The 21,923-nt window shown below is 38.4% G+C and overlaps 1 protein-coding gene across 7 annotated transcripts in view; it reads right to left on the reverse strand.

The window, feature by feature from the left end:
- KAT6B (lysine acetyltransferase 6B) overlaps positions 1 to 21,923 on the reverse strand; it is a 161,225-nt gene that overhangs the window by 32,538 nt on the left and 106,764 nt on the right. For 3 of the 7 annotated variants that reach the window (XM_072971264.1, XM_006211591.4, XM_072971265.1), the window contains exons 5-12: positions 16,714 to 16,829; positions 16,399 to 16,480; positions 13,848 to 13,980; positions 10,110 to 11,041; positions 9,007 to 9,128; positions 7,355 to 7,470; positions 5,230 to 5,371; positions 1,871 to 2,032 (exon numbers count right to left, since the gene is read on the reverse strand). In XM_072971264.1, coding sequence (XP_072827365.1) covers positions 1,871 to 2,032; positions 5,230 to 5,371; positions 7,355 to 7,470; positions 9,007 to 9,128; positions 10,110 to 11,041; positions 13,848 to 13,980; positions 16,399 to 16,480; positions 16,714 to 16,829 — 1,805 coding nt within the window. The remainder of the gene's footprint in view (positions 1 to 1,870; positions 2,033 to 5,229; positions 5,372 to 7,354; positions 7,471 to 9,006; positions 9,129 to 10,109; positions 11,042 to 13,847; positions 13,981 to 16,398; positions 16,481 to 16,713; positions 16,830 to 21,923) is intronic. The other 4 variants (XM_072971267.1, XM_006211593.4, XM_072971266.1 and 1 more) reach the window with 2 other exon arrangements.

Genomic DNA, 21,923 nt, shown 5'->3' on the forward strand with positions numbered 1-21,923 from the left:
TTTAAATCCAATACAACAGTGGTCCTTCCCCCTAGCCCCTGCCCCCACATGTTACTACAGCTTAACTCTAACCTATGGATAAAATATGGCTCTTTCTTTCCTTCCTGTTTTGAGTCATCTATTATGTGCTTGGAAAGTCATATGCACGTAAGGATTTACACTGCACTTTTCTAAGTCAGCTTGGCTATTCTCTGGCTCTAGCATCTAGAATTTGGTTTACGTATAACCCCTGAAGGGCCGTAGTCCTTCACACTCCAACTGACATGTTAGAATAAGGTTTAATTTGCATCTAGTCTTTTAACATGGTTGTTTTTGAGATGAATGTCTGTTTTACTACATTGCCAAAGAGTACTGTAGTATTATTTGGGGGATGGTAAGAAATGACAGTAGTTGCTGCCATACTATAAAAGAAACTGTGGCAAAACGCAAAACATCGAGCTTGCTGGGCCCCCCGGGAGGAAGAGAGGCAGAGACTCAAACTCCAAGGGTCACCGTCAGGCGTAGATGTAGACCCAGAGGCCAACTGGAGACAAGGCAGGACAAGGACAGTGGGCATCACTAAGTATCTCTGTTTAAACTCTGATGCTTTTTAAAGAAACATCATCTTCTAAGAGGAAGGACAATCATGACCAAAATTCTTTTTAACCCACTGGGGAAAAAGATCTTTACACACTTAAATACATGGTAAAATGTTTTATACATCATACAAATAGATTGTCCAATTATTATTTCATCTTGTGTTAATTCTCTATCATCTTTTAAATCTGTAATGGATAAAATTAACTTTCTTCTGTTTCGTTTTAGAGCTTTACCAAGTATGCGGGTTAAAACATTGAAGCTGTTTCCCATGAGTGCTGTCACTTACTCATATTTTTGTTTACGGTCTCTGGGTTGATTCTTAAATTTAGAAAAATGACAGTATGCAAAAGACCTTCATATATACTCTATCTTTTGATCTTCCGTGAAAATGACACCTCCATAAGCCATTCCACTTACATTATGATACAGACGACCCAAGAAAACTCACTTATCACCTAACATGCAAAAATACATCATAAAATAAATAAAATATAGGGCTTGGTTCATTTACCTTCTGCAGGGAAGTCTTATAATTACCATTCTGGCACATTAAAAGTATTTCCTAAGAGCCTAAGAAAAGTTAAGGTCATTACCTGTAAATATCTCTGAACTCAGATTTCCTTTATTGCATATGAGTTATTGCTTCTCAGAAGCCTTTGAACAGAAGAATGTGAGACAATCTCCCTGAACCAGTGAAAAAGACAAACTATATCCACTCAACATGTCAAGGGCTCCCCTATGTTAACAGCTGGAGATGCTAAGGCTTTCTGAAGGTGAGACTGCCTTAGATCTTAAAACAACAGCACAGAGAATAAACAACGAAAGAGTATAAGCAGCCGTTTTATCAGCTTGACTGTCCAAATGCCAACGTTCCAACTCACTGAGATACTGATGACCACAGAGGGAATGCAATGGGGAGAAATGAGAATTATCTTTGAAATGCTACATTACACTGAAACCTTCATGCTGACACCACTTAAGGGGAAAAGGGAAATATGCCTAACATTTAGAAAATGAAAGATGCTAGGTGGTCTGCAAGGCAGCAATTAGGACGTTCCACGAATACTGACAGTCAGACAGCAAACAGTACTGAGGTCCTTTACACACTTCTAGGCACGATGCTTATTGTTCTCATTTTTGTTTTTTAATAAACTCTGAACAAAAATCTGAGCTTTCCAGAAACGTGTCACTTACTCAAATTGAAGTCATAAAAAAGCCCTGTTTAAAGAATTGGGCTCTACCAAAAACATTTTGAAAAAGAAAATGAAGGTCATACTGGCTCTTGTTTTACCTTAGAGAAGTATCCAACCAGATGACAGCCCTTTTCATCATTTTTTGTAAGGACATAAAAAAGGAATGGCTCGACATCATAATACAACGTTTTGTGGTCCAGGAAGAGCTTGGCTAACAAGCAAAGGTTTTGGCAATAAATTTTGCTCATATTCCCATCAACCTAGCAAAGAGAAACAGACAACATTATTTAACATAAAAATACCACTCAAAATATAATTCTTTTATATGGTATTTTGGAGAGTATACAATTTTATTTCCAAATCCCAAACCGAGAGATTAAAATACTCCATTAACCAAGTATAAACTTAACCAGAAAATAGCTGTTACTTGGCAGATCAGAATTCCACCTTTTCTCTTAAATTGGGGTAACTTTAAGGTAGCTCAAATTTCTCTTTACACTACCTGAAGAAAGGCCAAACTGCTAACAAAGGAGTAATTTTTATTTGCAATTTATTACAAGTAAAAAGTGATTAGGCATGTCTTCTCTATTTCAACCAAGTAAATCTGAATTAAAGAAATATAAACTGATCAAAATACTAAGTTAAACTTGATGTCGTTTTCAAAAGGGCTTCACATAAAAATAAAATGAATGAACTGTATTATTCTGATTCCTCAGAAGTGTGGATTAGCAAAAGAGGCTTCTATTTTGGTTTTATCCCAAGCATCATTTTAAACATAATTAGAAAAGATACAATTTCTATGTTGCGAAATCTTACAGAGAAAGCAAGATGAATTTCAGCCTACAGTAAGTACCATGATTACAGCCTACTTCTCTTCAAAATAAAAGAATCAAGCTGTGATACTGATGGTTATAGACAGGAGGCTAGGCACAAATGCCAATTTCTTTGATCAAATGTAGTTACTTGTTGAAAACAGAAAGCACAGCAGATTCAAGAAGAATTTCCATAGCACTTTTCTTAGGGGAAATGGATATTTGCTAACCAGAGCTCTTTAACAATGAACTTGACCATTCTCAAGTCTCCTGTGGACCATACAGGTTCTCATATTGCACAAATTATTTTTAGACTTCATATAACTATTTCCCTTGGATGAGACCGAGGTCCCACACATGGCAACATAATCAAATACGGGCATTGGGCACAGAGGATACCATTCTCTCTTTAATTACAGGAAGTTTTTATGTATTTGGGAGTACGGTCCTTTCAGAAATGGTAGTACACTACAAAAAGGAAAGACAGAGACGTATGTATCCCTGAACCAGAAAACCAGAGATGACAAAGCTGAAGCAAGATTCTTATCAGTTGTGAAAGGTCTAACATGGGATGCTTTCAAGAGGGATAAAGATAGGAAAGTAGCAAGCTGTGATTAGCATTCATTTATTTTGTAAGTTACTTAGGAGACTGCTAAGAGAAAGTTTCCTATATGCTATACTCTTAGTATTAACTCAGATTTTGGAATAGGGACCTTGGCACTTATCCAATCCAATTCTTTCAATTATTTTTCTGAAGATTTTCTACGAATTTTCTCCTGATTTTTCCCCTCTCATCTCTGTATGGTCCAAAAGCACCAACCCTGAAATAGCCTATAACAGCCTAACAAGACTGATTCTCTTATCCCTGAGAGGACTCTGCCTGGATTTATGAGAAGTTCACGCTCACAGGCAGATTCACGTTGATTTATTGAACAGTTACTTAAAGCCAACAATGTGTTCTGTACTTTGAGAAACAATGAGACAATGATTTTCATATTATTTTGGTTAGAATAAAGCTTCCAAGGCATCGAGGAAGAAGCCAAATAGTTATGCTGAACTTGTGACATTCATTAATTAAGCTTCAACTGAGAGCAGCTCTGTTGTCTCAACTGGCTGGGGCTGGCTGGGTAGCATCCCAAGACTAACACAACAGGAAGGACAGCAACTTGCACTCAGCTTTCCCTTTAGGCCAGTGGTCCTCTCGGGGGGTGATTCTGCCCCCCAAGGGACAATGCCTAGATCTGGAGACATTTTTGGTTGTTCTGACTGGAGGGATGTGTTACTACTGGCATTTAGTGGGTGGAGGCCAGGGATGCTGCTAAACATCCAACAGTGCCCGGGATGCCCTCTACACCAAAGAATTATCCAGTCTGAAATGCGAACAGAGCCCAGGCTGAGAAACCCTGCGTCTCCTTTAGTAACCACTAACAATATCATCAAATCTTCCCAGAAACAATATCCTTCTTCCTTCAAGCTTGCCCAAAGAGCCTGATATAACTGGGAGGAGAGGCTTTAAAAAAAAATCATAAGACACGGTTGGAGTTACATGTGTTCTCTGATCAGTCTTGGGGAAAAGTAGTGGGCCCAAGCTTGTCTGAGAGCCTGGTCCATGAGAGAAACCTATGTATGTCCCTCCCTTATATTAAATAGAATGCAACACATTACAGACCAGAACTAAAGAGAAATGTGGGGCAGAATAATAAATTTCCAACCTGAACAACTCAGAAAAAGAGACCCCTCAAGTAAAACTGCATTTCAGAGAAAGAAGATATCACATCTGCTGCACAAGAAAGGTTTGTTCTGAGCACCCAGGAACAAAAGCAATGCACCAAGATGGGAACACAGAAGAAAATAAGGCAGGCAATGGAAGGGTGGAACTGGAGTGGGAGAATGAAGCAGCCCTGTGAATAGGTAAGAACGCCAAAGAGAGGCATGGTCTCCTCAAGGTACAACTGACTCCACTAAACTGGAACCCCCCGAAACTGACAAGAGAACATGATCAAACAATGAAATGATATAGTGGCAAAGACCTTTTGCTACTAAATCAATTCTAAAAACACAATATGTCTTCAAGAACACACAATGACAGATACATGGCCACAAGGGATTCCTGCAAACAGGAGAGCTCTCCAGGGGTGGCCATCTACCCAGATGGGGGGTGGGGGAGTCCCAACATCTGCTGGGGTCTCACCAAAAGGATTAGTTACCCTGCCAGGAAATGGATGGAAACACAGGTGGTTGTGTACTGAGGAGATATGTACAGCTGCTCAATTCCCTGGAAGAGTGAGCACCTGCCAGACATTGGCTGGAGCTACCGAACAAAGCTAATTTCTCCTGCCAGAGAAAGTAGAATTTACAAAGAGCTGAGGAGATCATAAATTCACTGGTGAATGTATCTGGTGCAGACAGGGATTTGGGAAAAGACAAAAAAGTTAATGTGATGAAGTAGGAATTCATCATCAGTCTCAATGGTTGCTTAATATGGTTAGAAAAACACCCCGAAACATGGAGATATTTTAAAAAGCAGTCTGAATTTCAGGCCAAAATTGAATATAATTTGCACCTTCTACAAACAAATCAGTACACAGTCAACAATTAGAAGTACTGGATTTCAAATGCTTAATTTTTTATTTGCACATGCTTACCTCAAATACAGAAAGGTCTTTCCTTCGGTAAATTTCATTTGCTGGAGGATGAAACCATCCACATTTCTTTGAGTGTCTTAACAAAATATTTTTACTCTTCATATATTTAAGACAGAATTCACACAGGTAAAGCTTTGGTAATCTGTTGAAATTTTAAAACCAAAGAATAGAATCAGATCGATTACACCGTTCAGGGGAAAAATATTAAAATACTGTTCAATTTTTCCTAAGTAATAAAAAGGCTGTCTAAGGCTCATAGTATTTGAAAAAAGTAGTTTCAAAAAAAAAAAGGAAAAATAAAAAAAGTGAGCAGTAAACAGAATGTACAAATCTTACATTATTTTTCAATCTAATAATATGTGCTGCCTTTGCTTTGCGAACCAATCATTTGTTTCCTTAGAAATGTCCTATAGGAAGAAAGGTTTTCAGACTTGGAACCACTACTCTAGAAGTCAAAAATAAGGACAGCATCCTGCCATCTGTGCATAGTTTAAAAATTCTAGATTTAATGTCATAGTTTCAGTGTACAGACAAAATCAGTGGTGTAACTGTAACAATCTTTTATCCAGAGAGAAGTGAACTCATTATTTTTAAAATGATCTGTGTACTTAACAAGGCAGAAGTCCTAGAATTTAGTTGTTTCCATTTCTTATGGATGAGGTAACTTTAACGTTATTATCATAGTTATGCATGGTATAAGCGGTAAATGTAGTCAAAGTCAAAAGACTTATTTGTTTCTGCCAATTCCACTGACTCTTTTAGTAAGATTAGACAAACAGCTTTCTCTCCCTTGCTGACTTTTTCTCCACCTTAAATATTATACCATTTTTTATTTGTATCCCATCACATGTAAATAGACATTACAAGTATTTATAAGAAAATGGTTAGAAGACTAGCAAGGTCTTTGGGAGTATAAGAATGGGGAGAAGGTTTTGAAAAGAGTCAGACAGACTCCGATAATAGTAATTTCAAATCTTGGACTCATATGCAAATTTTATTGAAAGCTCTCAGAACACAAGACTTACGATTACCCATACAAATAAAAGCACAGAGGTTTTTTTTTTAAAAAATTGTTCAGGAGGTTGGGTATCACTCAGTGTTAGAGAGCATGCTTAGCATGCACAAGGTCCTGGGTTCAATCTCCGGTACTTCCATTAAAAAATAAAAATAAACAAATAAACCTAATTACTGCCCCCAGCAACAAACATACAAACAAAATTGTTCAGGAAAATACAGCTAAGTGATATGAACTGGGAAGAGAAACCAAGACTCCTGACTTTCAGTTTGTCACTTAGCTTCTAGCACACCCTCCCTGTTTTCTCCAGCTGGATGACTGGGCAGACACCCACAAGAAAAGGAAAAGCACGGTATCTATTCTAGAAGAAAAGCATGTTTGTGTTTACTAGAAACTCTGCAGACTGAAACATCTGAGAAAACACTAATGAAGTATATCCTGACATACCTGAAGGAAGACATCTGCTCACAAGATAACCATTTTTAGATATATTAGTTCAAGACAATTTCACAGCTAATCTTAGTTCAAGACAAAAGAAAATTCTAGTACCATCATTTTCTCTTCATTTTTAACTTTAATAACTTAAGTCACAAATGGCCCTAAGAAGTCAAGATTTTGGGAGGGGTCTCTTAAGGCTACCTACTCCCACCGACTTTCTCCCATTTTTCTTTCTTTTGCTATACTTTCTGTTAAAAATCCTGACAATAAAATGCCAGAAATCAGAGATAAAACTAACGGGCCTAATTGGGAAAATGAAAAAGTCAAGTGAGAAGAAACTGCCAAATATTTCACAATGGCTAAGATTTTTTCTTGATTTGGGTTCTTACGCAAATAATATTTCCCCAATTAATTGAAGAGATTAAAAAAACGGTCCAAAAGCTAAAAGGCAAAATTTACAACATCTGTGTAACTGAGGAGTATAAGGCGTGTATATAGAAAAGTGAATTCTATAAAAAGGTGCTGGTAAAAGTAATAGTTTTGGAAACATTTAGCACGGATTATCAAAATTCATGTCCTAGAAATCATCCAATTCCAGCTTTAAAGTTGAGAATGCTCCTTCCTCGCATATGAGGCATTAAGGCTGTATCCCTGCCAGGCTTATCCCATTACCTTGCATATTCCTGTGGGTAAGGCGAGGAGTACCAGGTTTGGATTTCATATTTCCCAAATTCTATTACAGAGGGATACCGGCCACAGTCTTCCACTCCACTTTCACACTCTATTTTCTGCCAGAGAGAAAGGAGACAAAATATAAGCGTTAGAAGAGATTTCTTCACTTACACTTTGGTTCTCTCACCAGTAGATACGAAAATCTATCAAGACCAAGACACTAATCTTAATTGTGAATTTTCATGTTGTGGAAAAAACATTATAGGAACTTGTGAAATAATAATCAACTCTGTATAAAATTCATATATAAACAAACCAATACCCTGAGAAACAGTATTACCAAGGTAGGAAATGACTCACTGTTAATACATACAAATGTCTACTGAACTAAATTTAATGATCTGCTGCACAGTAGTTAAACTGAGGAAATTATAAAATGATGCAGCTGTTACACACTGTTACAGTTCCCTGTTCCTCCACCAAGTAATATTTAACCCAACTATAATTAAATAAGCAACTGTGAAGTCTGCAGTTCGATACCCATCTCCTTTTACTTCCATGCAAAGACCTCCACAGGGTTAAGAACGCTGCCTGCCGGATTCACTGTGCCATTCCCAGGGTTGAGCACAGTGCCTGACACAGACAAGAAATGAGTGAAAAAGCCAGTGTTACCTGGTTGGAAAGAAAGGGCTTTAGATTTAGCAATACCTTTCAGATAATGGCCTGCTGTTCATCATGTCTATACATGAATGCCAGAAGAAGGCTCCCCAAATGGTAATATTTAAGGACTTCAGATCTCAATGATTGGGGGAAAATTTGATATTTTATCTTAGCCAAAGGGAAAACAACACAGAGAATACTGACAGGGGCAGAATGAAAAATCAAATTATCCAATGGCTCCTAACATAGAAATCTGCACAAGTATTTAGCCCAAGTGGTTACTACTAAAAATAAAGCTTAAGAGCCTACAGATAGCCCCTTACTTGCCACAAAAGGAACTGAGGTGGGGTAGGGAGTCTGCCTGAGGATACTGTGCCCTGGAAATGGAATGTGATCTACTACTACAAAAATTCACAATCCATGATAAATTTGTCTTGGAGATGTCCAATAGCCTTACCTTTCAATGCTCTGGTGACAACAGGCCAAGTAGAGTTAATATTTTAAGGGGAATCACTTAAAGAAATTACTGGACAATGAAAATAAAAGTGATTACAACTGATAATGCAGCACAAGATTGCCTTCATCAAAGCCCAAGACTTAAATTAGGAGACAATTTTGGAAGGCTGGCCATCTGTGCTGGAAGAAGCCATAGCCAATTTAAAAGTGATCTTCTTCTTTCCATTAATAATTTTAAATGGCTATTTTCTTAATTTGGGTAAAAAGAATCTATTCCTTTAAAAATCTACCTTAACTACTGCTACTCTGGCCTATTCTGTGAGACAAGCTGAGCCATTACCAACTTTTAAGGGTGGAGACAACGCTATAAAAGTCATTGCTCTGGAATGTACAGTCAACAAAAATGATAATAGTTCAAGAACCACAAAGGATTTTTGAGGGGGATTCTTTATAAAATCAAGGCAGTAATTTCACAGTAGTCCTATATAAAAGCCACATATTATCCCAGTTACTATAATGTGGTATCCTGGCCTTACCTCCCAAGACAGTTCCTGGGCCTGCTTAAAAACATCCAAATCCTCTTCAGTAACGGTATCCTTGTTCCCAATCACATTTATATCTGTACTTTCTTGTTTGATGCTTATTTTGATTTCCGTATCTGTCATTTAAAACCAGCAGAAAGTGTATTCACTGACTTGCATCATGAATAACCACCATAAATTACCAAAATGGTACCAAATTAGCATACTGGGCAAATAGGGATGATTTCTTTCTTTTTTTTTTTTAAGCTTTATATGCTTTTCTATCTCAGCACTGCTCATAGATCCAGCAGTACTTTCTCTGCTGTACCCAAATTTTTATTTGAATCATCACTGTCATCTTTTTAGAGCTTCAATAAATAAATGAAGGAAAATAAGTGCAATACAAATCAAAATCGTATTTTTCAACCAAGACTAGAAGTTACATCAATGTCCAGTTACAGAATTCCCATTATCCAAAATCTACCACTTTGTCCAAATGACACTTTTGGTTTTTGTTTTTATAAAGGACAGCAAATGTAACGGGCCAATTTGTTAAATGAAATCAGGAAATCGGTTTTCTCCCTAAGGTAAATACACACACAGACACGCTCACATCCAAAAGCACACTCCACAGCATCACAGATCAGGCTTTGTTGAGAAGGAAGCAGGATGGACTTTGTCATGAGAAAGCAACGGACAGAGGGACACGAGGAGCGGGAGCCGCCCCGCTGGAAGCATGGACGGCACACGGGCACGTGGCGCAGTGGCCGCAGAGGTGGCATGGGAAAGAACAGGTCAGAAGCGGGACAGTGGCTACTCATGCGGGACTACAAAGCCATAAGCAACGCTATGGAGGCATCTGGGGGTCCTAGTGTCACTACGAGTGGAAATATAAATAATAAAGAGTGGGAGAGTATTAGTTGGAAAAACAACATTTTGGAGGTTTAGTCAGCATCAGAAAAAGGTCAAAGTTTCACTGCTTCTGTATGAAAGTGAAGTGAGAACAAGAGAAATAGCTCAGACCTATGTGACAAATAGGAATCGACTGATTTTCTTTTCGGGGTCGGGGAGAAAGGGACGGGACGCAGGTTTGGTTGGAGCTTTGACCTTTTGCTTACCATCATCCTGATCAGGTTTAATCCTTCCGTCTGTCAAGCTCCCCTTCCCTGGTGAGGGGGTCCCCATCTGAGGGGTCACTTTATATTTTAATCTGCCTAGCATCCTGTGCTTTTTAAGGAAGGTTGTTCGCTTGAAGTGAGCAATTGCTTTAAAAATACGTCCTCTAGCCATCCCCCAGCTAGAGGAGGAGGAGTGAGAGATAAACCTACTTCTAATATCTCTTTTTCCAAAGAAATGGGCTTTAGATTTTGCCGTGGAAGAGAATTCGGCTTTACGACGCATACGTTTAGGTGGTGCATAACTCGGGTGTCCCTTTTTCCGAGACTGTCCCTGAGTGGTATAGATATGAGAAAGTCCGTCAAAGAGTGCCTTCAGCTGGCTGTTATTAGTAAGACCGCTAAAGGAGGGCACACTGGACTGGCTGGAAGAGCTCTGGGGAGAGGTAGAAGAAGCAGAAGTGCTGGACTTTTGTGAACTGGGGCTCTGACCCGAGATGGGGGTTGGGGGTGGAAGTGAAGCAGGTGGAGGTTTTAGCTTTTGTGTGGTACCTGTAGCCAACACATGAGAAGTGCATGACTGTTTCTGAGAGAACTTTTTCCTTGGACGATAGTGCTTTGAAAAGTCTATGATTTCACCTCGTGATCTGCGACCATCAGGTGATGGTGTGAAAAACTTAGTAAGGCCATCAATGAGCCCTTTGGTTTTCTTGTTAACTTTAAGTGTGGAGGCAGAAATGTAGGTGGAGGTGGTGGTGGTTTTGGTGCTGGCACCAGGCCGAGTGGGGTCTGTAACAGCCAATCTGCTGCTTGAGTCCTTCCCAGATGCAGCATGACCAGATGAAGGTGTGGTACAGACTTTAGTCTTTTGACCCCTACCAGGTGACCCCCTTCCTGTGAATGCATTCATGGATCCTTCATCACTGGTTACAGACCTAGGCAAAAATTTAGAGAATAGTATCAGCATTTAATAATGAAAGTATAAAGGTATCTCAAACAGATTTATAGCAACTAGAGGCATTCAATGTGCTTAAACTTAAGAAACTGAATTGTAACCCTCAGCACTGTGTGTGTGTGTGCCTCCGCCTAGATGGTTCTGTGTTGAAACAGGTGACAGCAACTACATTTGCACGTAGTGATTCTCCCAGGGCCCCTCCAACAGGTCCTGGAAGAATCATGTGGACCCAGGGGCGGTATGAGTAAAAAAACTGTTGAAGAGACTAAAAGAACACCCAATGCTTTCATTATAATTAAATAAAAAAGGTTACCCCTTGTGTCATCACACATAATTGGTTTCTTGAAATGTCTTTTTTTTTAAGTATTAAAGGAAATAAGTCATAAGGATTATCTAGAAGCAGAAGAATAAGCTTATCTAATCTCCAGTGAGAAGCAATTTTAACGCAAATGGAAAATTTTATATAAATAGAATTTGGTTATATTTATAAATTAGTAGTTGTTTTTTAAAGAAAACATCAAAAGATATCCTCTTCCTCTTGCAGTTTATGCTTAGCATGGATAAGATAACCAATAATACTCTCTAAGTAGAGGAGACAATTAATTACAGCATAAAATATTGCTGAAAAAAGGACAACAATAGCAAAAAACTGAAGAAATGATTAAAGAAAAGCTACAGCGGGTCAGACATGACATGGAGAGTCTGGTGAAGAAGCAGCACATTTACCATGGTCATTATCAGACACTTGGCATCAGAATCTTTATACACGGGTTCTGACTGCTAGTTCGGTTCATTGGACGCTGGTTCTGCCCATACAGCTGTTTGGTCAACAGAGACGGGAGGTCGCTCCGCTAGCACAGCTGCTCACAGGAACGGCAGCTGCTTGCCTTCACCTCGGGCTAGGGCTTGGAAAGCTACCCACTTTGCAGCCGAATTTCATACAATAGAAACATTTGCATGTGAATTATGGCAGTGCTGGGGCCCAGGAATGGACTTTAAAAATTATCAATTGAGCAGAAGGCTAACAATGAAGAAATGGAAGCCTGAAAATGATACGATCTTGAATTATAAAAATATTTTAAGTAACGACAAGTAGAAGAGCGCAGTTTAGGGGTCATCCTGTCCATTAAGATTTAGTGAACAGTTTCAGCAGTCAGCTGAAGGGGAGGCTGGTGCAGATCAACGGCCAGGAGCTCTGCCCAACGCCACCGACTCAGCCAAATCAGGTTAGAGCTGGAGACCGCTAGTGTCACAGTGAGAGTTACCAGGGAACAACTCATCCCGTCTCAAATGTTTCGCATCAGAATACTACATTTGGACTGTATCTGAAATCGACTGCCCAGAAAGGATAATATGCTTATAAAGCATGTAAAAAGGAAAACTCCCTAGACTGTCTTAAAAATTCCTAAGCTCAAAGGACAATTTTGGACAAACAAAAAGTTAGGACTGGTGCCAGATGCAATTTTCAGCTGTGTCCTTTGTTTAGAAAGTTTATATCCTAATTTGGTTTTTTTAATTGGGCCCTGAGGATACAGTCCCATTTCGAGAACAATGCTTACACAGGATGAATGCAAAAACATATAATTTCTACTTCAAATGATTGCTAATATGTAAGATTTTATGCATGAGTATGTTTCATGTTTGCCTGTGGAAATTAACAAAAAATCCATATTAACATGTCCACCAGTCACAAGGTTTTCATAAAGTTTCATGTAACACTCTAGAAAGGAGCATGCATTTTCTATTTCTCCTGTGGGAGATAAAGATGCAGGAGGATACCGTTTTTCTGAGAGGAGGTCATATGGTGAATTGCTTCAGGTAAAATTACAGGGGGAAAGAGTAAGTGAGTAAGTAAGACACCTGGTGTCTGTTCACTGTATGTGCAGAGCACACCTATCCATTTCTACATCACAATGATCCTTTCACTAAAGCCTAAAGGGTAGGTCTTACTGATAGAACTGCTTCAGACAGGTCTACTGATTTTGTTTCTAAACACCTTGCTTAATGCTGCTAAGTCAAATCTGTACTCTATACAGGTTAAAAAAAATACATCTATTTCACCTCTTATCTCTTCTCTACTTTTCTAAGTAACTCCTGCTAAATGTTCTACTTGGCTTTAATGGTATCTACATGGCAGGAGGCTCATGGAAATGGGGCTATTGTGGTAGAACTGCAGGCTACTGGGAATACATGATTTTGTCTGTCTGTCTGCACACATGTGCATGTACCAAATGGTCCTAACTCTTTGAAGGCAAACATTAGGACAGTCATTTGCAGGTTTCTCAGAAGCTCCTATTTCATAAAAGGGATCTTAAAAAGATGTAATACTAAATTAGCACCAGGAAAGAGAAGTACTTTTCTAAAATGCTACCTAGAGCAACAAAAGAGATTCATTATAGATGTGAACAAATCCCTCTCTTGTTTTAAAAATTCCCATAAAAATACTTATATAATCAAGCTCTTTTAGTGCTCAGCCAGTAATAAAAAAGGCAGAATGATTGTTCCAATCCGTATATTCTGCTTCTACCCTGCTGCTTAAAAAAATGTCACTTAGCATCACAAATATTGCCAACTGAAGACCCCAAAATGCCAATTGTAATTTAAAAACATTACTTTCAAAAAACAAAATGTCCACAGCTTATGCAAAAGGAGGAATACTCCTCATCCCTTGAGTTTGTGAAAAAAAAAAAAAAGTGCTGAAGAGTTTATGGAATCTACGGGGGTTATAATCAACTATATTTTAAAGCACAACAGAAAAGATTTCTTTCGATAAGATCTCAACCTACAACAATCGTTGCTTTAATTTATTTTTCGGTCGTCCAATGGGTTTTGCATATCGTCGTTTTATTTGTGCAGCTTTCTCATGAAGTAGTTTTCTTCCCTTTTTCTTTGGTCTGCAGACTTGGCAAATCCACATCCCTGAATTAATATATATACGAGAAAAATATTTTAATGTTTCATTTTAGGAGAGAGATTAAATATAAGCTGCAGCTGTGATGAGCTGCTCGAGGATGCCTGTATGCAGAACTTTACTCTACAAGGTGGATCATTCCCTTCTGAGGTTCTCCTCGGGACACTGTCATTAAAGGTCAATTCCCCCAGGGTCAAGGTGGTAAGAGCAGAGGGCTGTCCCTACCTTAGAACTCTTCCAATAACGCTTTTCCCAACACGTCACCGAGCCTCCCTCTACCACATGAACAAACATGAAAACCCAATCCTGACAAAATATTATCTGTCTTTTCATTTGAGAGAGACAATTTCAAATCAATCAGTTTTTGGAGCTTCCGGGGGAGAAAAAACTTGTTTTATCATCTATTTTTGGAAATTTTTCTATACTAAAAATTACCATTATAAAATTTAATTTTTAAATAAAGATTTAAAAATTGTAAGTACTATGGAGCTACAATCATTAAAACTATACACCTGGCATAGAGAAACAGGTCAATGGATAAGAACTGAAAGGTCAGGACAACTGAAAAATTTAGCATATCATAAAGGTCATATTTCACATTGGTGGGGAAAGGACAAAACAATTCAGTAAGTGGTGCTAGAACAAATAGCTGCCTATCTGGAAGGGAAATGATTATTTCCTATCCTTTATACATATAAACCCTAGGCAGATGAATATTATATGACAAAATTAATATTACAAGTACCAGCAAAAATATGTGGATATTTATACAATCTAAGCATGACTGACATTTAAGACTGAAGCCATAAAGAAAAAGATTCATGGATATGACTACATAAAAATCTAAAGAGCTTCTACAAATCAGTAAGAAAAAGGTGAAAACCCCAATAGAAAAATGATTAATGGATAAAAGCAGGTACTTTACAAGATGATATACAAACAGCCAATAACCAAGCACAAAAAATGTTCAATCTCACTACTTGAAGAAAAAAATTATCAGACATCTTTTTCTCTATTATCAAATTGGTAAAAATTTATAATAAAGCTGTATTACATTGAATCTAAGATACTACTAACTATAAAATGTATCTGATTTTAAAGATGTTAAAATGTTTTTTTTTTTTTAAAGTGTCTTAGACTCAATGAAATACAGTCATGGTGAGTATTAAGTCACAATACAGGGAAACAAGTATTCTCACACGCCGGTGGTTGGTCTGAAAACTGACACAACCTTTCAGGTATACAGCCTCTGATCCAGCAATTCCTCCCCTAGGAATTTATCTTAAGACAACAATTGTGGATGGAAAAAAATTGGAAACATTTGTACTATCCACCACAGGAGCTTGGTTAAGCAAGCTATGTTTTTTTTAATACATGGTTGCAAAATCAATTATGTTCAGGAACCACCCAGGTATAATACATGTGACTGAAGCGAAGTGAAATGCAAGGCAACAGGTGGTAGTGAGATTGAGGCAAACGGGAGAGCACATAACCCACCTACACACTCAAATTCAAAATTTAAAAAATATTGTACCAGTTCTTCTGGAAAGCATTTAAGAGAAGTCTTTAAAATACACATGTATATATCTATAACCCAGAAAATATTTCTGTGGTCCAGTCACCAGGTTTGTAACCCCTGCTCTACACATTCATTAAAAACTATGTTTAGGAGAACATTTAATGATGTGGGAATGTGAGAAGCTACTGCTAAGAGGGAAAAACCATAAATATGTACAGAATGTTCCATTTCTTTTCAAAAGGGTGTACAGGGGCAGGAAGGACTTTCTAACTGATTGCTCTTTTTATGCCTCTTTGTCAATCTGTAGTTTCTAAATCTTTCACAATGAAAATGTATGAATTCTGTAATAAGAAAGCAAAGTTATTTTTAATGTTTAATATATTCTGAAGTCTTAGCTTGGCCGACTACACAATAAACAGAGAAGAAAAATCCATATTCTTTATGGATATATCCATATAAGATAGTTCAGATCCTCATGTTCAAAATCTCAAGTAACGGACAAGAAAATGGAGATGGCTCCTGTCATAGGACTTTTTTGGAGTCATCATCATCACCATCATTGAAAACAGGCAATTTCTTACCTCTGAACACTGTACTGAATAATATGGAGAGTATTGTAAACTTTTGACCTACCTAATCTAAATTTATTCTAATAGGGGAGTGGTCTCAAAAGAAATGGTCTTATTATCCCTATGTCTGAATTAGGGTATTTATTATATATGTTACCCCCAAACTAAATGCTTTTACACTTTTCTGCTCATGACCTGTGCCAAACCCACAAGTATAAGGAAGGTGGGAGGGATGAAAAAATACTTAAGAAACCTGTATACTTCTGAGCTTTCAGGTATTAGGACAAGCCTAATGAGTATGTAATAAAACACATTTTTAATATGGTTTAAAAGTTCACCTTTTGGCATTCTGGAAAGTGGGGGATCACAGCACTCCATATGGAATCCTCTATCACAGGAGTCACAAAAAAGCATATTATCCTGCAATACAACATAGTAAAGACTAATTGAGACTGAATCAACTGTAAAAGGCCACAAACTCTTATCTTATCCGATTAACAATAAAATAATGAAGGAGCACTGTGATCCCTGTCGAAATTTGACATCATGTGTATTTAAAAAGAAAATAGCAACAATCTACAGAAATGAAAAACCATCTTAACACTGAAAGCTAACTATTTACCTGGAGATGGACTAGTGATGGCCGTACTTACTGCATTTTTGCCTTGGATTCTACATGCACTGCATGTCTTGCATTCGATGCACTGCCACCTTAAGGCCTTTACATTCGTTGTTAATTCAGGACAAAATTTCAAACAGGATGGGTGTCCTATAAGAATAAAAAGCAAATTGCTTTATGGGAATGGTGCCTTTTCAAACTCCCATTCCATGGTATTTAACAGACAGTGAGGATGCCAGCCAAAGAAACTTAAGAACTTGAAAATACAAAAAGATCGAAGAATCCAAATTATACTTTCCTTTCTCCCACATCTGTATGTGACAGAGTGACTGTACAAATGTTTTTCCCAAGAGGAATTTGGAAAATTTATATCAATTCCAATCGTAAGTCTTGGAAAACTTGATGAAAACGTATGCTCAAATCACGCTCTCACTCCTGTGCCTTCTGCTAAAATTCTTGCCCTCACTATCGTCATCAACCACCATCCACCCTAAAGTTTTCTGGTTTGCCGGACTGTAAGGGGAGCACCATAGTTCAAACAATTCCTGCTCTCTGTGTGTAATGAAATCATAAAACTTAAAACAACAGTTAACTGAATAAAAATATGGGGCTGCTTAACATAATACAACTAACAAATGCCAAAAAGAAAAAAGTCCAAGAGTATACAAAGAATGTCCCATTGCTGGGATATACAAAGAACCCTTGCCATCTTGCCTCTGGGTCTCTAGATTTTAATTCTCTAAGCAGTAGCAGAAACAGTGAACTGGAGAGTAAAGAAGATGAAAGATTCAGGTCAAATGGAATATGCCAAGAAGTATATCCTCAGCAAGTAGCCCCCATTTTCCTGAGTGCCAGCTTTTCCACACTCTTTTAGGGTCACTTTCCATCTAGCAGCTCTTTTTCACCTCACAGAGGAAAACTGGAGACCCCAAGGGGCAACGCCATTCAAGGAAGCCAGCCAGGCCACACTGAGCAACAGAGTCCCCCAAAAGGTCTGGGGAGTATGAGCCCAGGCTCTTTGGAAGGTGGTTCACTTTAAAATCTGATGATCTTTTATCACATAAACCTGAGATCCCCAAACTGGATTTTATTTTTCTAAATCTGGTCTTAAAATACAAAGAACACTAGTAAATCCCATGTGAAAGAACTTATAACCAAGCTGCAAAAAAACCTGAGGGGTAAAAAAAAAAAAAAAAAAAGCAGATTCTGCAATTTCAAAACTGTTTTATAATTTCCTGACTTTGGCAGGCTCATTGTTTAAATATGTATTTTGGGTGGCTGCCAAAAAGGTCTCCTCCCTAAAGCTTAACAGGTGCTTCATAAAATTCCACCCACCAGGAGATTTAGCTTTTTGAAGTAAAAACATTCAAAATCAATCATCAATACTGTTAATAAAAGCACATTATTCTTGAGTTTAAAAAAGAAAAAAACGAAACATCTGTATTTAAGATGTTGAGCAAATAAAATGTTGTCATAGGATTATGACCTGAGGCAGGAGAGACACCCAGGCAGATGCATTTAACCTGTGACACTACTCTTTTACAAGGGCTTCTCTCATTCAAATAAACGTGGTGGGAAAAAAGTTTAAATATATAAAAATGGTATCAATCACTTCTTTCTGCTCAGGAACAGCAAACAAAGACAGCTTCCTCGTTGACTTTAAGAAGTATACTCTGAAGGGGGAGGGGAAGGTGTACTTTGATCAGGGTGTTTTCCTCCTTATATATATTCAGGGGGGTAAAAACTCAAGTTTTAATGAACGGCAATTTAAATTCCACCCTTAAAATGGGTCCCATCAGCTTAAAAGCATACCATTTACTTTGTCTTTTTTCCCCCTCTTTTTATTACTTCCTGTAAGTCATACATCACTAGCACATATGACCACAATTTCATGCACTAAATTTTTCTCTACATTAAAATCTGCTTTTATATTTTGTAGTTTAATATCCAGTAACTAAGGTAATTCACATCATATTATAGCTTATTATTTATTCTTACAGACATCCTATGAAAAATACTTTTCAATAATTAATTATGCATTTTGAAAGTTAATGGATTTCAGCCACTTTCAATCAAAAGCAAGGAATATGCTTCCTCTTGTTGCTTTCTCCTCTCACTTTTTAAGCAATATTATACCTCAGCTATGACCATTTAAGTTACCGTATCAAATTCTACATCTTCAGCCTATCTTTCCTTTAGGCAGCAATCTTACCTTTATTTAGTTCAAGAGAATTGGCCATAGATCCCTTCCAGCTCTAAATTTCTATGATTCTGTAAAGGATGCTGAGGGATGAAGAAACATTTCCATTTTACTTTCTCACGGCCAACTTTAAAATAACACAAAAGACTGTAACTGAGTCTCGATATACTATGACACAATCTATAGTCATGAGATAAAGGACAACAGTGCTATTGGTAATGCAATTCCTTACCTCCCATTTAGCCATTCCATACACTCAGCAATTCCCTCTAAAATTCAGATTCTCTCTGCTGACATAGTTCATGGTGCTTTATGTTTCTGGAGCTTGTTTTACTTTTGTGGCTTGCAATTGTTCTGATTTGAGAGCTTAAATATGTATTCATTCACTTGTTCATTCTTATTACAAGCACATATTAAGCACTAGTAGCTTACACAAGTTTTACCTAGCAAAACCAAAGGAGTACTGTTCAAAATTAAACAAGTACCAACAAGACCACAACCCAGTAGAAATGACCTTTGGAGTAAGTATTGTGAGAGAAAAAACCATGGGCAGAATAGGCAGGACAATGCCGTCCAAAGATGCCTATGCTGTAATCTCTATACCTTGTAAATATATTACCTGACATGGCAAAAGGGACCTTGCAGATGTGACTAAGGGTACAGGCCTCGAGATGGGGAGATTATTCTGAATTATCTTGGTATGCCCAATCTAATCACGGGTATATAAAAGCAGAGAATCTTCCAGCTGGGTTAGTAAGATGAGACGAAAGGAGAAGGAGAGGTTCAAAACAGGAGAAGGACTCCACCCAGCTTTGCCAGCACTGAAGATGAGAGAAGGGGACAGAAGCCAAGGAATATGAGTGTCCAAGAGAAGCAGGGAGAGCCGTTCATCTGACAGCAAGAAAATGAGGATCTCAGTCCAGCATATGCAAGGAACTGAATTCTGTCAACAATTTTGGGGTAGTCTGCTATAGCAACGATGGAAAACTATTAAAGACTCAAGACATGGGGTCCCTCAGACTGGCTATCTGACCAGCCATCTGTTCATCTGAGACACAGCAAGGAAAAGGAAAGACATTTCAGATCATATAGTCTAGCAGGAAAGACAATCATTAAACAAACAGGAGGGTGGGGTGGCTCGGAGACATGGGCGAATCCAGCTGGAGGTTAGAGGAAGGTCTTCCTCAAGAAGAGACCACACAAAGGATGAGTGGGATTAGATGAGACCATAGAGGGGCAGGGTGGGAGAAGACAGCGTGTGCGGAGGGAGAGGAGAACATGGTAACATTTGAGGAGAGGAAGAACGCATGACAGAACTAGTGTGAAGGGGACAGGGATGCGGAACAGGGTCAATAGGAGCCCAATCCAGGAGAGTGTTTTGGGTTTGAATTCTTCCTAAGGGTATAAATGGTGGCCACTAAAAAAATTCTGTGATTTGATTTACAATTTTAAAGAGTAACTTAGGCTGCAGTATAGAAAATGGATGAGCAGAAAGAGGGTCAAGATTAGACTTAGGTTATTACATCAGCAGCTCTCATGTGGGATGTGGGTATACTGAGGAGGTGGGACATATATTAGGACATACAATCAATGCATTTTGGTGACTCCTTGTTATGAGAGAATAGAACAGAAGATGGCTTGTAGAAATGAATGAGGGGCTGGTGGTGTGCAGTTTGCTGAAATGGAAATCCCTGAGGAGAAGCAGGATGCTTGTTTGCTAAGATTTCTGTTGTTACTATAGTGGCTGTTGTTTCGGGGGAGAAGGAGCAGTGCAAGGTTCACAGCGGTTTTGGATATTATCTCTGAGGAGCCTACGGGGTGTCAAGTCAAGGAGAAGTTCTGGAGGCACTTATATCTAAGGGTCTGGAACTCAAGAGAAGCTCTGAAGCCAAGTGAGGAAACACAGCGCCAAGGACAGAAGCCTGAAGAAACATTGAGGGGGTGGAGAGAGTCCAAGGAGCTAATGGAAGATGTAGAAGAAGGGGCAGAGAGAAAACACAGAGAATATATGATATCACAGAGGCCAAAGGAAGAGAACATTTCAAGGAAAAACATTCCCAACAAGTCAAATGCGGCTGAGAGGAGGATTTGGTGTGGACTGAAAGATGTCCATTAGATTTCAACAAAGACTTAGAAATCACCTTTAGGTGTTGCTACATGGAGGTCACTGTTGATCAGACCAGCACAGTTTTAGTGAAATAACAGGCCAGAAGCAAGGCTCCTGCTTTTTGTTTCTCTGCTCAGATGGTCAATCCAACTTTGGGCTTGTGGAGCGTAGGGCTCGCCAATCCTTCTCCAACCCTGTCTGTTCCTCTTTGGATTCTTTCTTTAGGTTTCTTTCTAGTCAAGGGTCTCCTTCCAAACCTAATTATTCAATCTGTGTCTAGTCAGTGTGAAACTGGATGACTGACCAACCAAACCCTGGGGCATTTTCTCACAGTGACCTTAAGAAACTAGTGATTAAAATAAAATAAAATTGTAAAATTATGTGTGTATATCTGTATCTATATCTAGCTCCATATACTGCACCTACCAGCTCACTCTGGGGGCAGAAGGCAGGCAAGTTTTGTTCAGGGCTAACACACAGATAAAGACAAATCCAGCAGAGACTTCAGGTCTCCTGAGGGTGGATTGATACCTGATGCCTCGGCTCTGGCTCCCTTTACTACACAAAGGTGATCTCCTTGCTCTCCCAGCTGCATCGCAGCAGCCTTTCTGCCTCCAGTTTCAGTGAGCTTCCACTTAGAATGATGCTGTAATTTTGAACTGTGCACTTATCTTAGATTTGCTAATTTGAAAACACACATGCACACAACTCATCTGTAAGTAAGATTTAACCACCCAGCAATCTGAGCAGCAGACACAAAATTTCATTTGGTATAATATCTAATACTTATGTGAAGCTAATTAAAGATAATTTGGTCTTAATGAGGCAAAGAGAATATAACAGTGTTAATTTCAAAGCAGGCTGATCCATGAAAGTCAAGTAAAATCACTTCCTCGTCCCAACATTTCCCTAGACCTAAAGACTATGTGATGATTCC

Source organism: Vicugna pacos, chromosome 11 (genome assembly GCF_048564905.1).
Source record: "Vicugna pacos chromosome 11, VicPac4, whole genome shotgun sequence".
In the NCBI taxonomy this organism is placed as follows: domain Eukaryota; kingdom Metazoa; phylum Chordata; class Mammalia; order Artiodactyla; family Camelidae; genus Vicugna; species Vicugna pacos.